This window comes from Abramis brama (genome assembly GCF_963993115.1).
Source record: "Abramis brama genome assembly, chromosome: 11".
Taxonomy (NCBI): Eukaryota; Metazoa; Chordata; class Actinopteri; order Cypriniformes; family Leuciscidae; genus Abramis; species Abramis brama.
This window is the reverse complement of record NC_139973.1, coordinates 9,753,434-9,770,203: the sequence shown is the minus strand read 5'-3', so window position 1 is coordinate 9,770,203 and position 16,770 is coordinate 9,753,434. Positions and strand designations below refer to the sequence as shown.

The 16,770-nt window shown below is 36.7% G+C and overlaps 1 protein-coding gene across 2 annotated transcripts; it reads left to right on the top strand.

Annotated features, from left to right (window-relative positions):
- Positions 1 to 32: 32 nt before the first annotated feature.
- mst1ra (macrophage stimulating 1 receptor a) lies at positions 33 to 14,420 on the top strand. Of its 2 annotated transcripts, none has more exons than XM_084129141.1 (21): positions 33 to 280; positions 1,308 to 2,572; positions 5,631 to 5,804; positions 6,224 to 6,349; positions 6,513 to 6,677; positions 7,667 to 7,827; positions 8,321 to 8,456; positions 8,574 to 8,710; positions 8,842 to 9,012; positions 9,133 to 9,226; positions 9,308 to 9,511; positions 10,073 to 10,219; positions 10,315 to 10,468; positions 10,589 to 10,678; positions 10,759 to 10,950; positions 11,050 to 11,130; positions 11,910 to 12,091; positions 12,366 to 12,475; positions 12,629 to 12,794; positions 12,981 to 13,117; positions 13,622 to 14,420. In XM_084129141.1, exons 2-21 carry the CDS (start codon positions 1,382 to 1,384, stop codon positions 13,833 to 13,835), a joined length of 4,032 nt encoding a protein of 1,343 aa, XP_083985267.1. In that variant the 5' UTR covers positions 33 to 280; positions 1,308 to 1,381; the 3' UTR covers positions 13,836 to 14,420. The 2 variants fall into 2 exon arrangements, with proteins under 2 accessions (XP_083985267.1, XP_083985266.1); XM_084129140.1 differs by having other exon boundaries at positions 33 to 291.
- Positions 14,421 to 16,770: the final 2,350 nt, after the last annotated feature.

Sequence of the window (16,770 nt, the reverse complement as noted above, 5' to 3'; positions counted from 1 at the left end):
AGGAGGAATTGCGCAACATCACTTCCTTATGAGGTGTTCAGGCGTGTTCTGTGGGACTGACCGTATTCTCTGTCTCATGCTAATACAAGAAGTCGAAACTGTCCCGTCGAAGAGCAGTTAATCTTGTGAGTTTTTTTTTTTTTTCTTCTTCAGGTAGGTTCAATTTATCAAGTACAATCACTGTTGTCATATTCTGTGGAGTTTTTGTTATGGAGTTTGACGTTTGAGAGCGCACGTTCACTCTTCATTGGACTTCAGAGAAAGAGGTAAAAGGCCACAGGTGAGCTTCAGGTAAATTCACACACTTTTTTACAATCAATAATTGGCTACATTTGTATCATTTTTTGTCAGCGCTTAGACTTTTTGTAACATTCCCGCGCCACACGCCACATTTTAGTTATATTCCTCAGTATATAGCCTAAATATTTAGACAACTCCGTGACTAAAAACGAAAATCAAAGCTGGTTACGCTTTGACATGTTTGTTTATCTACTTTTAAAATTGCGCGTACAGTTGCATATTCATTATTTTTAGTCGGCAAGAAATTCGGTTACAGGGAGTTTACGCACGTTCCAATAGCCTACAGAGAAAATCTTTCTCTTAAAGCTATATATTGCGTAATTATACAGCCATTTTCCGTCTACTTCATAGGCAACTTCACTTGCAATATTACCATAGTAACAGTTGCCGTCAAAATACCAAATATGAGAACGCCTTCAAGCTGTATTATTTATTTATTAACAACGCTGGTTCCTTATACCACTTGACCACAATTGAACTATGGAAAGATGGTGTGTAACCGATAAAATGTTAACCTTGAATGCAACAAGCATTTGGATTTTAGCTGCCTAATGCATACATGTAAATGTAGCCTATTTTGATAAAAATAATAATAATAATAATTGTATTCATTGAATGATTTATGAATTCAAGTTATTCATTCAAGGAACAGCATTAATTAATTTTAAAAGTAAAATGTGATGTCAAATTCATCTCACTTTAATTTCAAGACCTCAAATCAAAGTTTATTTATTAAATGTACAATAAAACAAACAAGATTAGTGTAATAAGCACTAATACATACATGCATAATAGAGTAAGGGAGAACTTTGCAATACAATACAATCAAAATGGCGATCAACTGAATATGTTGATCAGTTTCGTGAGAGCTGCATTCAGCAGTCTTAAACTACTGTCAAAATAATGTAAATGGATGGAATAGATGTTGTTCTGACATAATGGAGAAAACATTTTACAGTGATTGTTAATCTCACTTCCATCTATTTTTGTCATTTTTCCATTCAAAGGTCCTGGTTATCTTCATCATGTGTTAGTAACAGCAGTGACATCCCTTCACCTCAGGCTACATAGGACTGTGGAGATGTTCATCAGCCCCAGGACCTTGTTAAAGTGTGTCTGGTTGCAGATACATTTGACCTGTGCCCTAAAAACATGTCCTGCGATCCCGCAAATGAACATAAACTTCTCTGTTGCCTACCCTGTCTCTTTTTTCCAAACTACAAAATCCATACAAAACATAGTTGTTAAGGAACATTTTGATGAAGTTTATGTAGCCTCTCAAAATGTTGTTGAAGCCTTGGACAAAAATCTCACTAAACTATGGGAATTAAGAACTGGCCCAGTTGGCAGTCCAGACTGTCAGACCTGTCACTGTGATATTGAGAGTGAACCAGGAACTTCACTGGACACAGATAACCAAGTTCTTGTTTTAGAGCCTCAGGGCCATCTTGACTTCCTGTACATCTGTGGGAGCACCCAGTATGGAGTCTGTAACATCCTTGAACTTTTTGAAGGCCAAAAACTTTCTAACCCTGAATGTTTTTTCAATGTACAAGCCAACTCACGCTCGGATTGTCCTGACTGTGTTGCTAGTCCTCTGGGAACAAAGGTCACTGCAGTCAAAGATGGTTTTTCAACGTACTTCTTTACAGCAGCTACCATCAATACCACCATTGCCGGGACTTTCGGCAAGCGCTCTCTTTCCATTCGCCGCCTACTTAACACAGAAAATGGTTTTGACAGCAAAGTGAAGGGTCTAACAGTTCTTCCCAAATTCCAGGATACATTTACCATTGACTACATCTATACGTTCTCCACGGAAGAATATGTTTATTTCTTATCTGTACAATGGGAGAGCCCAATGAAATCAAACGCCAAGTTGCAGACCCATCTTGGTCGGCTGCCGATCAGTGACAGCGAGGTTTGGATGTACAGGGAGATCATTCTGGAATGCCGCTTTGAGCCCAAACGCCGGAGAAGGAGCTATAGGGATGTTGTGTACAACTTGGTTCAAGCTGCTCACTTCAGTACAGCAGGCAAGGATCTGGCTGATAACATAGGGGTGAAGATGGAAAGCCAAATTCTGTATGGGGTGTTTTCTGTATCAGATCCAAAGGGGAATCCTATCAGCCGGTCTGCCATGTGTGCATTTCCAATAGACGACGTGAACAAATCCATAGAAAATGGAGTAGAGTCTTGCTGTTCAAATGGGACGGAGCAACTCTCACGGGGATTGTGCCATTTACAGTCCTGTGAAATGTGCCCACATGAGGTGAGTTTGTATTCTCAGTGCAGCTTCTTGACAATTCACATTAAGCTACAAAAGAAGGTATTTTGAAGAATGTTGGTAACCAGACAGTTGACGGTAGCCATTGACTTCCATAGTATTTTTTTCCTACTATGGATGTCAGTGGTCCTTGCAACTACCCAGAACTACTTATCAGATGCCTTACAACACCCTAGCAATGCTCTAGCAACCACCCAGATCACCCTAGAAACTGCCCATCAATGCCCTTGCACCAACAACCCCCCACACTCCACACCAATTGCCTTGCAATGCCCAAGCAACCACCCTGCAATGGCCTAGCAACCCTCAGAACACCATATCAATGCCATAGCAACCACCCAGATTACCTTAGCAGTGCCCTGGCAACCCCAGGTTGCTTCGATGCCCTAGAATTGCTTCGATGCCCTAGCAACCACTAGCAATTGCTTTACAAACACAATATCAACCACGCAAAACACCCTAACGATGCTACAAAAATCCCCAGAACACCCTAACAACACCTAACATTGCTATAGCAACCACCCAGATTACCTTAGCAATGCCCTTGCAACCTCCCGAACACTCTAGTATTCGCTTAGCAATGTAACCGGCTGGCAAGGCCCAATTGCCTCACAATGCCCTAGCAACCTTCATAACACCCTAGCAACCATCTAGTAATGCCTTAGCAACCGTTCGGATCACCATAGCATTAATTGTCAATAATTATGAATGTTTACTTTGCCTTACTAAAAAAAGCTGAATGAGTCATTTTAATTTGTCTACTGCCATTTTATGCTTTACCTGTACCTCAAGACTTGTCCCCATCTTGTGTTTAGTCAAAGGGTTTATGTAATTGGTCTAGTTTATATTACACAACCTGTACCTTAAAAGGAGAGGACCATAAAATATTTGATGGTTAGTAAAGCCACTTTCAGGAAATGACTCACACAAACATTTGATTGTAGTTTAAACTCAGATGTGGAGCTGCACTTGCTCAGGGATCTCAGTGACAGTCAGACTTTATCAGACACTCTCATCGCGTGTGGATTAAAAGTCTGTTGAATCAATGAAGTCACTTTCTGTTTTGTAGATACCAGCCGCCACATGCCCATACATGAACTAATACGTCACTCAATACCTTACTAGTGGACTGAATTTTCTGTGGCAAATGTTTTGTGCTGAATTTCCCTCAGGATCTTAAACAAGGCGTTGAGCCAGAGCTGATAAATCAAAGAAAGTATGTAGTGGGCTGGTAGGATATTCAGTAGTGACGTCAACTGTTTGTTTTTAACCAATAGAAACACAGATAACAAGGGGATTGCCTGAAATAAAACAATATTTATAATGCTGTCCTGTAGTTATAGTTTTTCTAAGATTGCGAATTTTGTGCGCATCCATTGTAAATGATTTCTGGATATTCCACCCTGTACATCTCACATACATTGTTTTTGTTTTTCATTTCATGCAATTCCATTATATTTTACAGAATATTTTAATCCATTCATTAGTTATAGTGGATGTAACAAATTATTTATTAGATACGTTTATTACATACTAAGTTATTATGAATTATGATAATGATCATTTATTTATACACCTTCTCAAAGAAAACTGGATCAGTCAGTCTCACAGTCTCATGAACTATGCCTCCTTGATGGAGGTCAAGATTTTCAGCGAATAGCAATTAAAATATCCCTCTCAGCTATCATATTACTTCAGAAGAATTGTATATTACTTCAGAAGAATTGTAATATCTTGCATGTGTTGAATGGACCTCTTTAATGATACTAAGAAGTTTTTACATCCTTTTAAAGGCATGGAAAATATTCCTCCTTTTATGTTCCATGGGAGCAAGAAAGACTGTAAATATATATGCAGTGCTGGGTAGATTATTTGCAAATTGTAGTTACAAATTACATGATGAAAATTGTAGTTGAATTGTGGAATTGTGAGTTGATGAAAAGATAATGATTAATTAATCATAAAAATGTCGAGTTAAAATTAATATTTTTTTTAGAGCGGAACATTTGAGAGTAAAAAGAATTAGGGAGAATCAATGAATTCTGAATAGTTTACCATTGTGTGAATGATATGTAATCATGTAGCCTAATCCATAAAAAAGTAACTGTAATATGATGATTATGAGTTTTAAAATGTAACATAATCTAATTACAAGTACTACATTTATAAAATCGAATTACTTAATCCAGATTACATGTAGTTACTACCCAGCAATGTATAAATGACAACATCTGTTCCAAAATTCGTTCATTTCTTCAGTAATGCAAATTAAATCCTGACTGGACAGAGTGTTACTATTGACAGACTGCACATATTCCACAAAATCCTAATTTGGTACATGGGTTCAAGCTTTATGGGCAGGAAATCATTTATTACTGCCAGATGGCGTCTGGAGCCTTCCGTTTACAAGTGCTTCTGCTTCCTTTTCACTGGTTGCTGTTGCTGTGGATGCATTTTTTGCTGTCACAATGCCCCCCTTTTTGAAGCCAGTAAAGCAAATCATAATAAAAATGGCACAGGAAATGGAAAATAAGTAAAAATGTTGATTTGATGGAAGTGTCAATGAAATAAAAATATAGCTGTTTATTCAAACAATACATTGAGCTTCACATATAGGCCTGGTTTCACAGACAGGGCTTAGATTAAGCCAGGATTTGGCCTTAGTTCAATTTAGACCTGTAAGTAGCTTTCATAAACGTGCCTTAGAAAAAAAAAAACATTACACGTGTGCATCTTGAAACAAGATATCTCAAGCACAATGCAAACACAATGAGATATTAAGATATGTCAGTGCAAGTTGCTTTCAGTTAAAACAACTCAAACATGCATTTTAGTCTGGGACTAGACTTAAGCCTTATCTTTGAACCCGTGGGATGGAGTGTATATTCTTGTAATTGTTGATTTTGCAGTTTTAATTTGGTTAAATTGACATTTTCTGTGTACTCTCTGTTTTTTTTACTGATTTTTTTGCTAAGCAATGTTACATGAAAAAAAAAATTGCAGTCACAAAATATATTTATTCATTTTGATCTATTTTGTCTAGAATACAGACGATTTGACTTGCAAAGCTCTCCCCACCATGGTGGCAAAGCCTTTTTACAGAGTGGATTTCTTCAATGGAAATATGAACGATGTTCTCTTCACTTCTATTCTGGTCACCACCATTGAGACCAAGACTGTGGCACACATCGGCACGGATCATGGAAGGCTCTTGCAGGTTAATAGTGCATCACAAATTTTTTGGTCGAATGCTGTAAAAAATGTTTTGCATCTTACCGAAATGTACTTAAATTTTAATATGGAGCTAACATATGTGTTTTAAAGCCTTTTAGGTGGGTTTCAAACTTCAATCTTTCATCTCAGCCACCATAAATATTTGCAACAAGCTGCTCCCCTCTGAATCCTCTCCTTAACAGTTGTTAAAAAGTTTAAAGTTCATATCTTTCACTCTAATCAGTGGCCAATCTGATCATAGGCCAGGCTTTTGTTGGCTCCATATATTGGATGGTTACTATGAATGAATTTTTCCCTTATATGGACACGTTATGCATGTTTCATATTTGTGTAGCTCTGACTAAGTATCATTCTGTTAAATGTGTACATATAAAAAACATTAAAAAATTGTTTACTTTTCAGGTCATTCTGAGCAAATCAGTCCCTGTAGTGTTTGCCAACTACTCTCTTGTGGAAGACATGCAGAGAGTTTCACGAATGGCTGCCATTCGTTCTTCCGAGTCTCTGCTCTTTGTTGTTGGAAACAAGGTATGCATGTTTATTCTGTACAGTTCAAAAGCTTAACAGCCGTCAGCAGAGAACCGGAGGTTTAATGTTTAAAATATACCAGTGCACTGAAAGTTTTCATCTGCATTTTTCTCTGTTTACATCCATCCAATGTCAAATCTGTCTCTCTTCATCCTATGTACAGCTGATAGATGTGTCTCCCAGAGGTCCAGGCTGTGCCCATTTCCTCAACTGTTCAGTCTGTTTAGCGGCGCCCAAGTTTATGGGATGTAGCTGGTGTGGTGGAATCTGTTCCCAAAAGTGTGAAGATCAGCGGAGTAACATTTCCTGCCCTCCTGTTATCACCCAGGTAACGCATTGCCAGTGGAGTATGACGATAATTTTAAGTTTGCATTCGTCATCATATAAGGTGAGTGTGCACTGATAATATCATTGTAGTCATATCAGGGCAGGGGTGTGTTAACAACCACATTTCTTGTTGGATTCTCACCCTTGTCTCACACCAGATGGAATGCCAGCTTTAGCTGTGTAGTCATTTGAGTGAAAAGGAACCTTAGTTTTGTACTATATACAACATTTTAGAATAGTAAAGTCATCAAACCTGAAATAACACAAATGGAAGTATGAAAATTATACAATGATGTAAAATGTAAAAAAAAAAATCTATCTTGTACAGTAAGTTGCTAAGATGTATGCTGGGCATTTGTAAGCTGTTCCTTTGCTCTCCAAAGAATTGAAATGAAAACAAATTAAAATTTTAGTTTTTTTAACTGTTTTTTTAACATTCGGTACAAGGTCGAAGTCAGTAAGATTTTATTTCTACTTTTGAATGTTCTATTCATCAAAGAATCCCCCCCAAAAAATTAATCACAGTTTTCACAAAAATATTAAGCAGCACAACCATTTACAACATTGACAAATAAGATTTCTGAAGGATCATTTGACATTGAAGACTGGGGTAATGACTGCTGAAAATTAAGCTTTGCCATCACAGGAATAAATTACATTTACAAATATATTAAAGTAGAGTACATTATTTTAAATTGTTACAAAATTTCACAATGTTACTGTTTTACTGTATTTTTAATCAAATAAATGCTGCCTTGGTGAGAATAAATTCATGAAAGACAAATTCAGTCTGTGTCCAGACTCTTGACTGATATTGTTTTTTTTATGATTAAAAACTAAGTAGACATGTTGTACAGTCATGTTTTACATTAAGTTCGGGGCTGATCCAAATAACATATTTCAGTCCTTTTGTACTATTGTCACATAGTGACTATAATGAGCTTTATGCACAACCCTAAAACTTGATTTCTGTGCACTGTTGCTTTTCAGTTTTTCCCCAGTACAGTGCCCATAAATGGCAAGAGTTACCTTACTCTCTGCGGCTGGAACTTCCAATCAGCTTCCCGACCTGCTATCACTCAATCCTCTCACCAGGTTAAAGTGGGAAATAACAACTGCACTGTTATACCAGAGAAAAGCAGTAGCTCCCAGTAAGTAACACACACATTTTAGTTTCCCCACAAAAAGGTTTGACAAATACAGTTTTTTTCTTTCTACTGAAACAAGAAGCTGTGGCAGGGGTGTATCAAAGCATATCCTTTTTTTTTTCAAACTTACAAGTGTATAACATTTAGGAACAGATAAAACATTTACTGCTCAACCGGGTTTTTGTGTGGGCACTGATCTTTGCAAGCACAAGCTTTGAATGAGTGTCAATTACAACTTAGTACAGACCAGATACAGGTGAGCAAGAATGTGTCATATTTTTATAAGTTTGTTTTACAACAAATTTATATTTATCTTTACTTTTATTTCAGTTTTAATTTTAGTACCTCAACTTAAACATTTTAATTCAGTTAGTAGGTTTTTTTTCCATCTATTATTTATGTTATTTTATTTCAGCTTAATTTCAGATAATGAAATGTAATAGTTCTAGTTCTAAAAAAATCTATTCATGAATGTTATTTTTCATTCATCTCTCAGGCTGGTGTGTAGGCTTGATGGTGAAATGTCAGGCCTGGAGCAAAGTGTTGATATAACAATGGAAGTGAATGAAAAAAGTGTGGAAAGTGGATACTTCATCTTTGGGAAGGCTAGCATACAAGACTTCCGTTTTGTGGTAATGACCAAAACATTCTCAATCTTTAATTATTCCACTTGATTATGTTAAGTAATTATGTATGATTTTGCTGTTTTAGATTGATAAAACTCTGTCATACCTAATATCTTCCATCAGACCCCAGAGATCACAGATATCAATCCACACTTTGGACCTAAGATTGGAGGAACCCTTGTCACCCTGTCAGGAAAACATCTGGATGCTGGTGGAAGCAGAACGGTCAGCCTTGGAGACAGAATTTGCCCTGTTGAAAGGTTATTGTGCCAGGTTATGAAATTCACTGTTTAACAGTTATAAGTCATGGTTTAGAAATATAATAGGGATGTGGGTACTACATTTTTAACTACTGCTTTCTGAGGATTTTCCTCCTGTTATTTCTCCACAGCATCTCCAGCAATGGAACGTCTATCATTTGCAGGTCTGAAAGTGTTGAGGAGACTTCAGAAGTAGATGTGAAGGTTGTAATTGATGAAACAACTATTTCAGCCTCAAAAACATTTAGCTACAAGGAGAATCCTGTGGTGACGGGTGTGAAGCCCAACTGTGGTTTTAGAAGGTGAGTCAAAACATCCAGTTTTTCTTTTGTTAACCATTTAATGGGGTCTTTAACAGTAAATGATGTGAAAGGCCATGAAATTGTTTGTTATGTATTTTTTGGGGTGTTGCTACAATGAAGAGGATCCAAAATAACCATCACTGGGCAGAATCTGGACTCTGTTTCCCAGGCCGTCATTAACTACAGAGTCAACAACACAAGACCAGTGCAAACTGTAGGACTTGTTTGTAATTTGAAGAGCCATGTTTGATAATAGTGAATATGTTGCTACTTATTGGATAATGTATCTCCTTAGGTGTGTGTTGGTCAATGGAATTCCACCCAGATGGAATGTACAATCCCAGAATGTGAGGAGTCATCAGGAATTCTGTCTGTAGATTTGGATGGAGCCAAGGAACTCCTGTCTCAGACTTTTACCTGCCATGCTAATGGGGAACCCATCCCGTTTGAAAACAATGTGCTTAAGCTCATGCCAGGGCAGGACAAAGTCTCATTGCATGTGCGTCTAGATGGTTGCATGTATTAAATATGGGGTTATATAGTCTCACATAGCCAGACCTTTAACTATAAAGTATAGGATCTGACCAGGCCAAGTTTTCACGTTTTTGTTAAATGTTGATATTAAAAAAAAATTGTTTTATATTTAAATATAAAGTAATTTATACACATTTTATTATTTTTAATTAATAATAATATTTTTTTTAGTTGTTGAACCAAATCTTCATTTATTTGTTCAGAAATACAGTAAAAAAAACTGTAATATTGTGAAATATTATTCCCATTTAAAATAACTGTTTTCTGTTTTAGTGTATTTTAAAATGTATTTTGTAATATTTAAAAATTCTCTTCATTTTTTTTTTTGGCCAAAATAACTAAAATTGACTGACATGACATATAAATCAACACAATAAATGATTTATTAAATTAAAATTATGGCTAAAAACTGTGTAAAAATGAATGCTGGTTTTAAGTCATAATTTGCATTTATAATATCAATTGAACTATTATTCTTCAAATTTTTATGTATTATAATCTAATCAAATGCTTGTTTTCATTCCAGCACAAAAAACTGACACTGGTGTCCGGTTGCATGGAAATCATCATGACAATTAATGGAGTGGATTGCAAGGCCACAGTTCTGGACAATGAGATCACCTGCTGGATTCCCAAACATATGGAAATCCCTAGCCAGGGGGCGCCAGTCAAGGTCAGATTCTGTGACATATTGAATTCAGCTTTGATGTTTAAGCTGGCTCTGTTTTTTATTCATGATGCTCTTCTCTTCCACTTTGTATTTCTCAGTTGTTTGTGAATGGAGAAGAATATGACATTGGTATGGTAGTTACTACAAAGAATAATTTTATTTTGGGCATGGTGCTGGGCATCATAGCTGCAGTTGGCGTGGGGGCAGCTCTGGCCTACGTAGTCATGGCACATAAACGCAAGAGAAAGAAAGGTAAGTGCCCTTAATAACTTTTTGGTACCAAGAACAGGATGAGGGGCCCATTACTGTATGAAAAATAAATGTCAAATTTGGTGAATATGAATGTAAAAAACAAAACTGTTTGGTTGGCAGCTGCACTTGGTCATGTTCGACTATCCATGCTTTCATCTCGTACGCCGGTGGAGAATTATGACAGATCACCTGATGGTGACTACAGAAGAGGTGAGACAACCTGTGAAAACAATGAGACATCATTTATAAACAGCATCCATTCTTCAGTGAAAATAAATTGTGTCCTGTAGGTCTGGGAGTTTCTCCATTCCAAGCCTTGAGCACGTTATCCAGTCTTACGATGGACTCTGCAGCGGCTCCTTTGATGCCATCTCAGGCGATCTCTGTGTCTTCTCTCCGGCCAGATCTGTTGGAGGAGGTGAAGAATGTTTTGATCCCACCCAAGAAGGTCAAAATCCAGTATGACCAAATTATTGGCAAAGGTACATTTCTCAGGGCAATAGCAATCCATCTGATTTTGGTACATTATTTTCCATTTTTCCTTCATTTAATAGTACATTCTCATCCCAAATCTTTCTCAGGTCATTTTGGAACGGTGTATCATGGATATCTTATTGATAGTGATGACAAAGAGATTCACTGTGCGGTCAAGTCACTCAATAGTAAGTAAATTAACACTTTTAAATAAAGGTGCACCAATATTAAAATTGTGGCTGAAAAAAATAAGTTGAGTTATTTTTAATGTTAAGGCCACTTACTGAATAATCAAAAAAAATTATAATAATAATAATAATCTATCATTTTAAAGTGAATTCAGGCATCACAACATTATAATATACAGAATAAAAATTTGCTGAAGATTACATTTAACATTGTTATCAAAGTATTAGTGTTAATAAAGAGTAACTTTAAGTGAGTGTTAGTTATCATTATCAACCATTATATAGCTCACATTGACCAATATCAATAAATTCAAAAATCTCACGGGTGAGGTGGTTGAGATCAAGTGCACGACAAAGGAGATTCAATAGGAGACTTTAATTCAGAAATAATACCAGGAAACATAACCACACATCAACTTAAAGTAAAAGATACAAGACAAGGAACAGAGGGCTTAAATACACCAAGAATAGATCAGGGAAACAAGACACAGCAAATCAACTCAATGCCAGTGACCATGGAAACTAACAAGATACAGCTGACAATGAACAGAGGAAGAGCATGCAGGTGAGGGCCAGGGAGGATGATGGGAAATGTAGTGATCACTACATACATAATAACCAGTGTTGTACAAATAAATTATGCATGCCTAGGTTTAAAGCTTATGAAAAGACATATATTATTTTTTCAAAAGACAAACAGAGTGATATTCAACATTAACATGTCTAGCTATTATGGAAAAGACAATCGTAAATAATATCATCTTATTCTTTCTTTAAAGGGATCACTGATATGGAGGAGGTGGAGCAGTTTTTAAGAGAAGGAATCTTTATGAAAGCCTTCCACCACCCCCATGTCCTGTCTCTCCTGGGCATTGTGCTTCCCAGTGATGGACTTCCCCTGGTGATCCTGCCATACATGAAACATGGAGACCTCCGGCATTTCATCCGCTCTACACAGAGGGTAAGCACGTTCATTTTATACTACAAATCAGTGTCTGGAACAACATACTGTATCTTAACCCTTACTTTAATCATCAGAATTGATAGGTTGATGACTCAAACCCAGCTCATCCCTAACCCCATCTTAAGCCTAACTTTAACCCTAAAATATGATTTGTCAATAGCAATGTTGCTCCAGAACCAACAAGGATGTTTATCCAGAAACATTTTAATATTTTTTAAATCAGGTCACCTTACTAAAATGTTACACTGAATAATGCCTCTTTCATGTTCAGAATCCCACAGTGAAGGACCTGGTTGGCTTCGGTCTTCAAGTTGCCAAAGGAATGGAGTATCTTGCAAACAAGAAATTTGTGCACAGAGACCTTGCTGCACGCAACTGCATGTAAGTAACCGGCAACCTTAATTATCAAAATGTGTATAGTAGATTATGTATATTCCAAACTGTAATCAACAGCCTTTTTTTGTTGTCTTACCAAAGTACAATGAGTATGGACAAATACATTTCTATGGAATATAATGGAACTGCTTTTCCTAGGCTGGATGAGTCCTTTACAGTGAAGGTGGCTGACTTTGGCATGGCACGAGATGTCTATGATAAGGAATACTACAGCATCCAGGACAGCAAGAAAGCAAAGCTGCCAGTCAAATGGATGGCTTTAGAAAGTCTGCAGACACAGAAATTCACCACTAAATCAGATGTGGTAAGTTTAAACATGAAAAATCTTTATACCATTTCAAGAATCATGTTTTTAAAATCCCATGATTAATTGGGGTAACAGATAATAATGTTTATGTAAATGAATCAAATAGAGGGATTTAAATTTCAGCAGGTACGTTTCATTCTTTATATAACATACATACAAATGTATGCATTTTATTCCCTCTAGTGGTCTTATGGAGTGTTGATGTGGGAGATGATGACAAGAGGGGCCAGTCCATATCCTGATGTGGACCCTTATGACATTACATCATATCTGATGCAAGGCCGTCGACTGCCACAGCCACAATACTGCTTTGATTCCATGTATGATTTTACGTGTATTTACCTGCTGCTCATTTTAAAGGGGGAATTTCATGTGGAATCAAAACTGACTTCTCATTGATTATATACTATGTGCCAGATTTACTAAACAGGGCAAATTAGCATGAGAGTGTAATTCCAAAAAAGGTTTCTTCAAGCATCTTGGAGACGTTCCCGCAGTTCTTCTGGATTTAGTTTGTCTCAGTTTTTTCTGTTTCTTCATGTAATCACAGACGGACTCGATGATGGTGAGATCAGATCATCCTGGCTGTTGTCAGAGTCCTTGTGCATACAGAAATCTCACTGGATTATTACAATTAATGGCAAAAAGAATGTTTGGAAATGTAAACTGATATTTCCTACTGACACACTACAGCAAAAGATATAAATAACTGACTTAAAAACTGGAGATGGTATTAACATGCCTAAGACTTTTGCACAGTACTATATATATATATATATATATATATATCATTTTGGATTGTGTATTTTACTTTTGTATTATAGGTGGTCCATCCTGATGCAGTGCTGGCATCCTGAGCCTGAGAAGAGACCAGGTTTCCCTACGCTCGTACAAGCTATTCAAGAGATCCACTCCGACCTAGAGGGGGACCATTACATCAACCTCCAGATCACCTATGTGAATCTAGACCAGCCCCGGCCCTACTCCTCATTCTCCCCGGCCCCACCCGTGCACTCGGACCACTCTTCTTCCACCTGACCCTAGTCCCAAATGAAGTCTGAGCTGCCTTCATCCTGTGGATTCAACGGCTCGTATAGTCCTGTGAAGTTTGTGAACCAAAGAGCATGCACTGAAGATGATCTGCTGTAGAATCCCAATGTGTGTCCAGCCAAAGACAATGCACATTCTTTGTGTGCCTCTGTAATGGTCATGCTTCTGTGAACTAGTTTCACAGCCGAAGTGATGTCTTGTCTTTGGGATTTTAACAATTTCTGGGCAAGTGCACTTTTTAAATGAATGCAAGTCTTTTGTTGTGTTACAGTATGTTGATTGCCAGTATGTTTTATACTTTTTTAAAGCACATGAAATTGTTTATTACCCTGATAACAACTGAATCATCTGTTATTGCTCATACTTTACAGTGCAACACGGTTCTACCCGGAAGATTCTAGCAACAAGCCATTTTTATGTTCACACTGCCTGTAAAAAATTATAAGAACAATGATATTACTTGAAATATGATTCCATCAGTTTCATTCTACTACTTTTTTTGTGATATTTTCTTCAGTGTAAATAAAGAGTTCAAACTAATGTTGTTGACATTAAATTACAAACTTTTTTAAACAACATTTACAAATTATTGCATAGTTATTGCAAATGCAGATTTTAATGATCTTACAAAAGTTGTACAAAATTATTTTATCATTCCTCTAGAATATATCCAGCTAAGAACGTTCTCAGAACTTTGGCTAATGTTCTGACAAGGTTCTCTCAAAGCTATAAACAATTTTTTTTCAGTAACGTCAAATTATTTATACATCGTTCAACATTCATAAGTAACAGTCCCATAATGTTTGAAGAATGATCAAATTTAATGTTCCCTTAACATTCACAAAACCAACAAAAATGTTAAAACATTTTTTTTTTAACTACGTTTTGAACGTTAAGAGAACATTCAGAAATGAAATGTTTACATAATTTAATGCTAACATTTTCAAAATGTTCTTATATCATATTTTTGTTAGCTGGGTAGCTATAGCTCCGCTGTAAGCGATTAAAATGGTGGAATACTTGATTGCTCAATTTAAATAAAGAAAATTGTTTAGCACTTTACTCTTTAGCGACAATGGTTGGTTCTAGCTACTAAAATTACATCACTGGGGTTGTGCAGGCTATTGAATAATATGAACCATGATGCTAATAAGCTACATTGCTTTTAGTAAAGTCTCAGTGACCATGTTCTGATAATAAATTATTCTAGGATTTTGGGCATACTTGGAGTGATTCACCTCGTCGTCACTGGAGGTCAGTATAGACCTTCTGTAGGTTATTTTCCACATAACTTTAGTATCGCTAGCATCATGTTGTGTTGAGGTTTGTCCTCTAGTGTACTGCAGTGAGTCATATAGTTGTCACATTGGGAAGAAACGCAACACTTAAATGCCACTGTCATGAAATGCTGAGTCATTTCTGTCTTTTCAGTTTTAAATCATAGCCTATATTGGAAAGTTATATTCACAAGTCAGAATTAATGTCAACATGAAATAATAATTGACTGCAATCCATACAGTGATTTTTTTTACGCTTCTGCTGTTAGTAATACTTTCAAAGTCTCGCAATTAATATCATTTAGAGCTGAGATTTTGTGATGAAATAATAGCAACAATAGGTGCGAATAAAAATAGATTAAAATATGCATTACCATTGAGATACAGTGTAAACTTGACTTTCAGCCTCCTTACATGTCTGGCTCAGTTTTGTTATGAAACATCTATTTCTCAAGATCAAGATGAGATCAAGTCAATATACTTTTTAACTCATAAATACATCATGTTGCAAAGTAAAATGGGTTGCAAATGCCATTCCATGCTCCAGCAAACTGAAACACATTATTTCAAGCACAGTTCAGCTTCCTCAACAGGAAAATTACATGATGCAGGTATTGAAACATAGGCTACATCTAGAACTCTATATACCTCTATAACTTCCCAGAAACAATTTGATTGCATAGCTACCAGTAACTGTCCTTCATCTCAACTCACTTTGAAGACACACTGTGTATTTAACTCTCATTGTTTCCATCACTCAGCCTTTGTTAGAGACCGAGCAGAGATAGTGCAAAGTAAGTGTGGGAGAGAGAGAGCGAGAAGGGCTGGAACTGAATGATGGAGGGTTGCTTCTGTTCAATAAGCTTGTTAGTGGAGGGATTCTGGAACAGTCACACACGACAGAACTACATGAACTTCAGGCTCTCCAGAATCCCTCAGACGTAGACGTTTCTTTAAGCATTAATCCAGTTTATGTGGTTTGTCTTCTCTGAAAGCGAGGGATGAGAGGGTCTGGCAATGATTTGTATGGGTGATTTGAGATGAACAATATTTGCAAAAGCACTACCAATTTTTCTACCCAAAAATTGGTGTGTCTCATAGTGTTTGTGCAACATGAATGATACCTACTTATTAAGAGAAGTGTGCTATTGCTAGTGCTATTCTAAGCAATCAGACCTAATAAAAAAAAGTGTTAAAAATGTTTTCTTAGTCTGTTTTCATGTCTCCTTAATTGGTGTGCTTTTATTTTGAAGTTTAGTGTCTCTTGTCTTGTCTGTTCATGATTCCTCCATTGATTGTTCAAGTGTTGTTGGTCTTTGTTTACTCAAACCCTGTGTCCAAAACCTGAAAAAATCTGAGGTAGGATGAATAGGAACACCACATGTAGACCTTGAGAGTTCTACCTTGACTTATTAGGTTATCAGTCACAATCTTGTAGAACATTCCATGAAAATATACATAAAACCTGACCAGTGAGCTGTTTAAAGGTCTTTCTACAGGTGTGCTTTATTTGTGTCTCGTTTTCAATCCTCCTCGAGATCAGAGTATTGTTTGTGTTTTGTCAGCGCAGTGCTGGAGTCTTTAGGAAGCTCAGGATGGTGAGGATGTTTCAGATGTCAGAGCCACAGCAGGAACCTGTCTTCTAT

Coding starts and splice junctions, on each gene's coding strand:
- mst1ra (XM_084129141.1), top strand. CDS start 1,382: ATGTTCATCAGCCCCAGGACCTTGTTAAAGTGTGTCTGGTTGCAGATA. Junction 10,951..11,049: donor TGACCAAATTATTGGCAAAG/GTACATTTCTCA, acceptor AATCTTTCTCAG/GTCATTTTGGAACGGTGTAT. Junction 12,476..12,628: donor CTTGCTGCACGCAACTGCAT/GTAAGTAACCGG, acceptor TGCTTTTCCTAG/GCTGGATGAGTCCTTTACAG.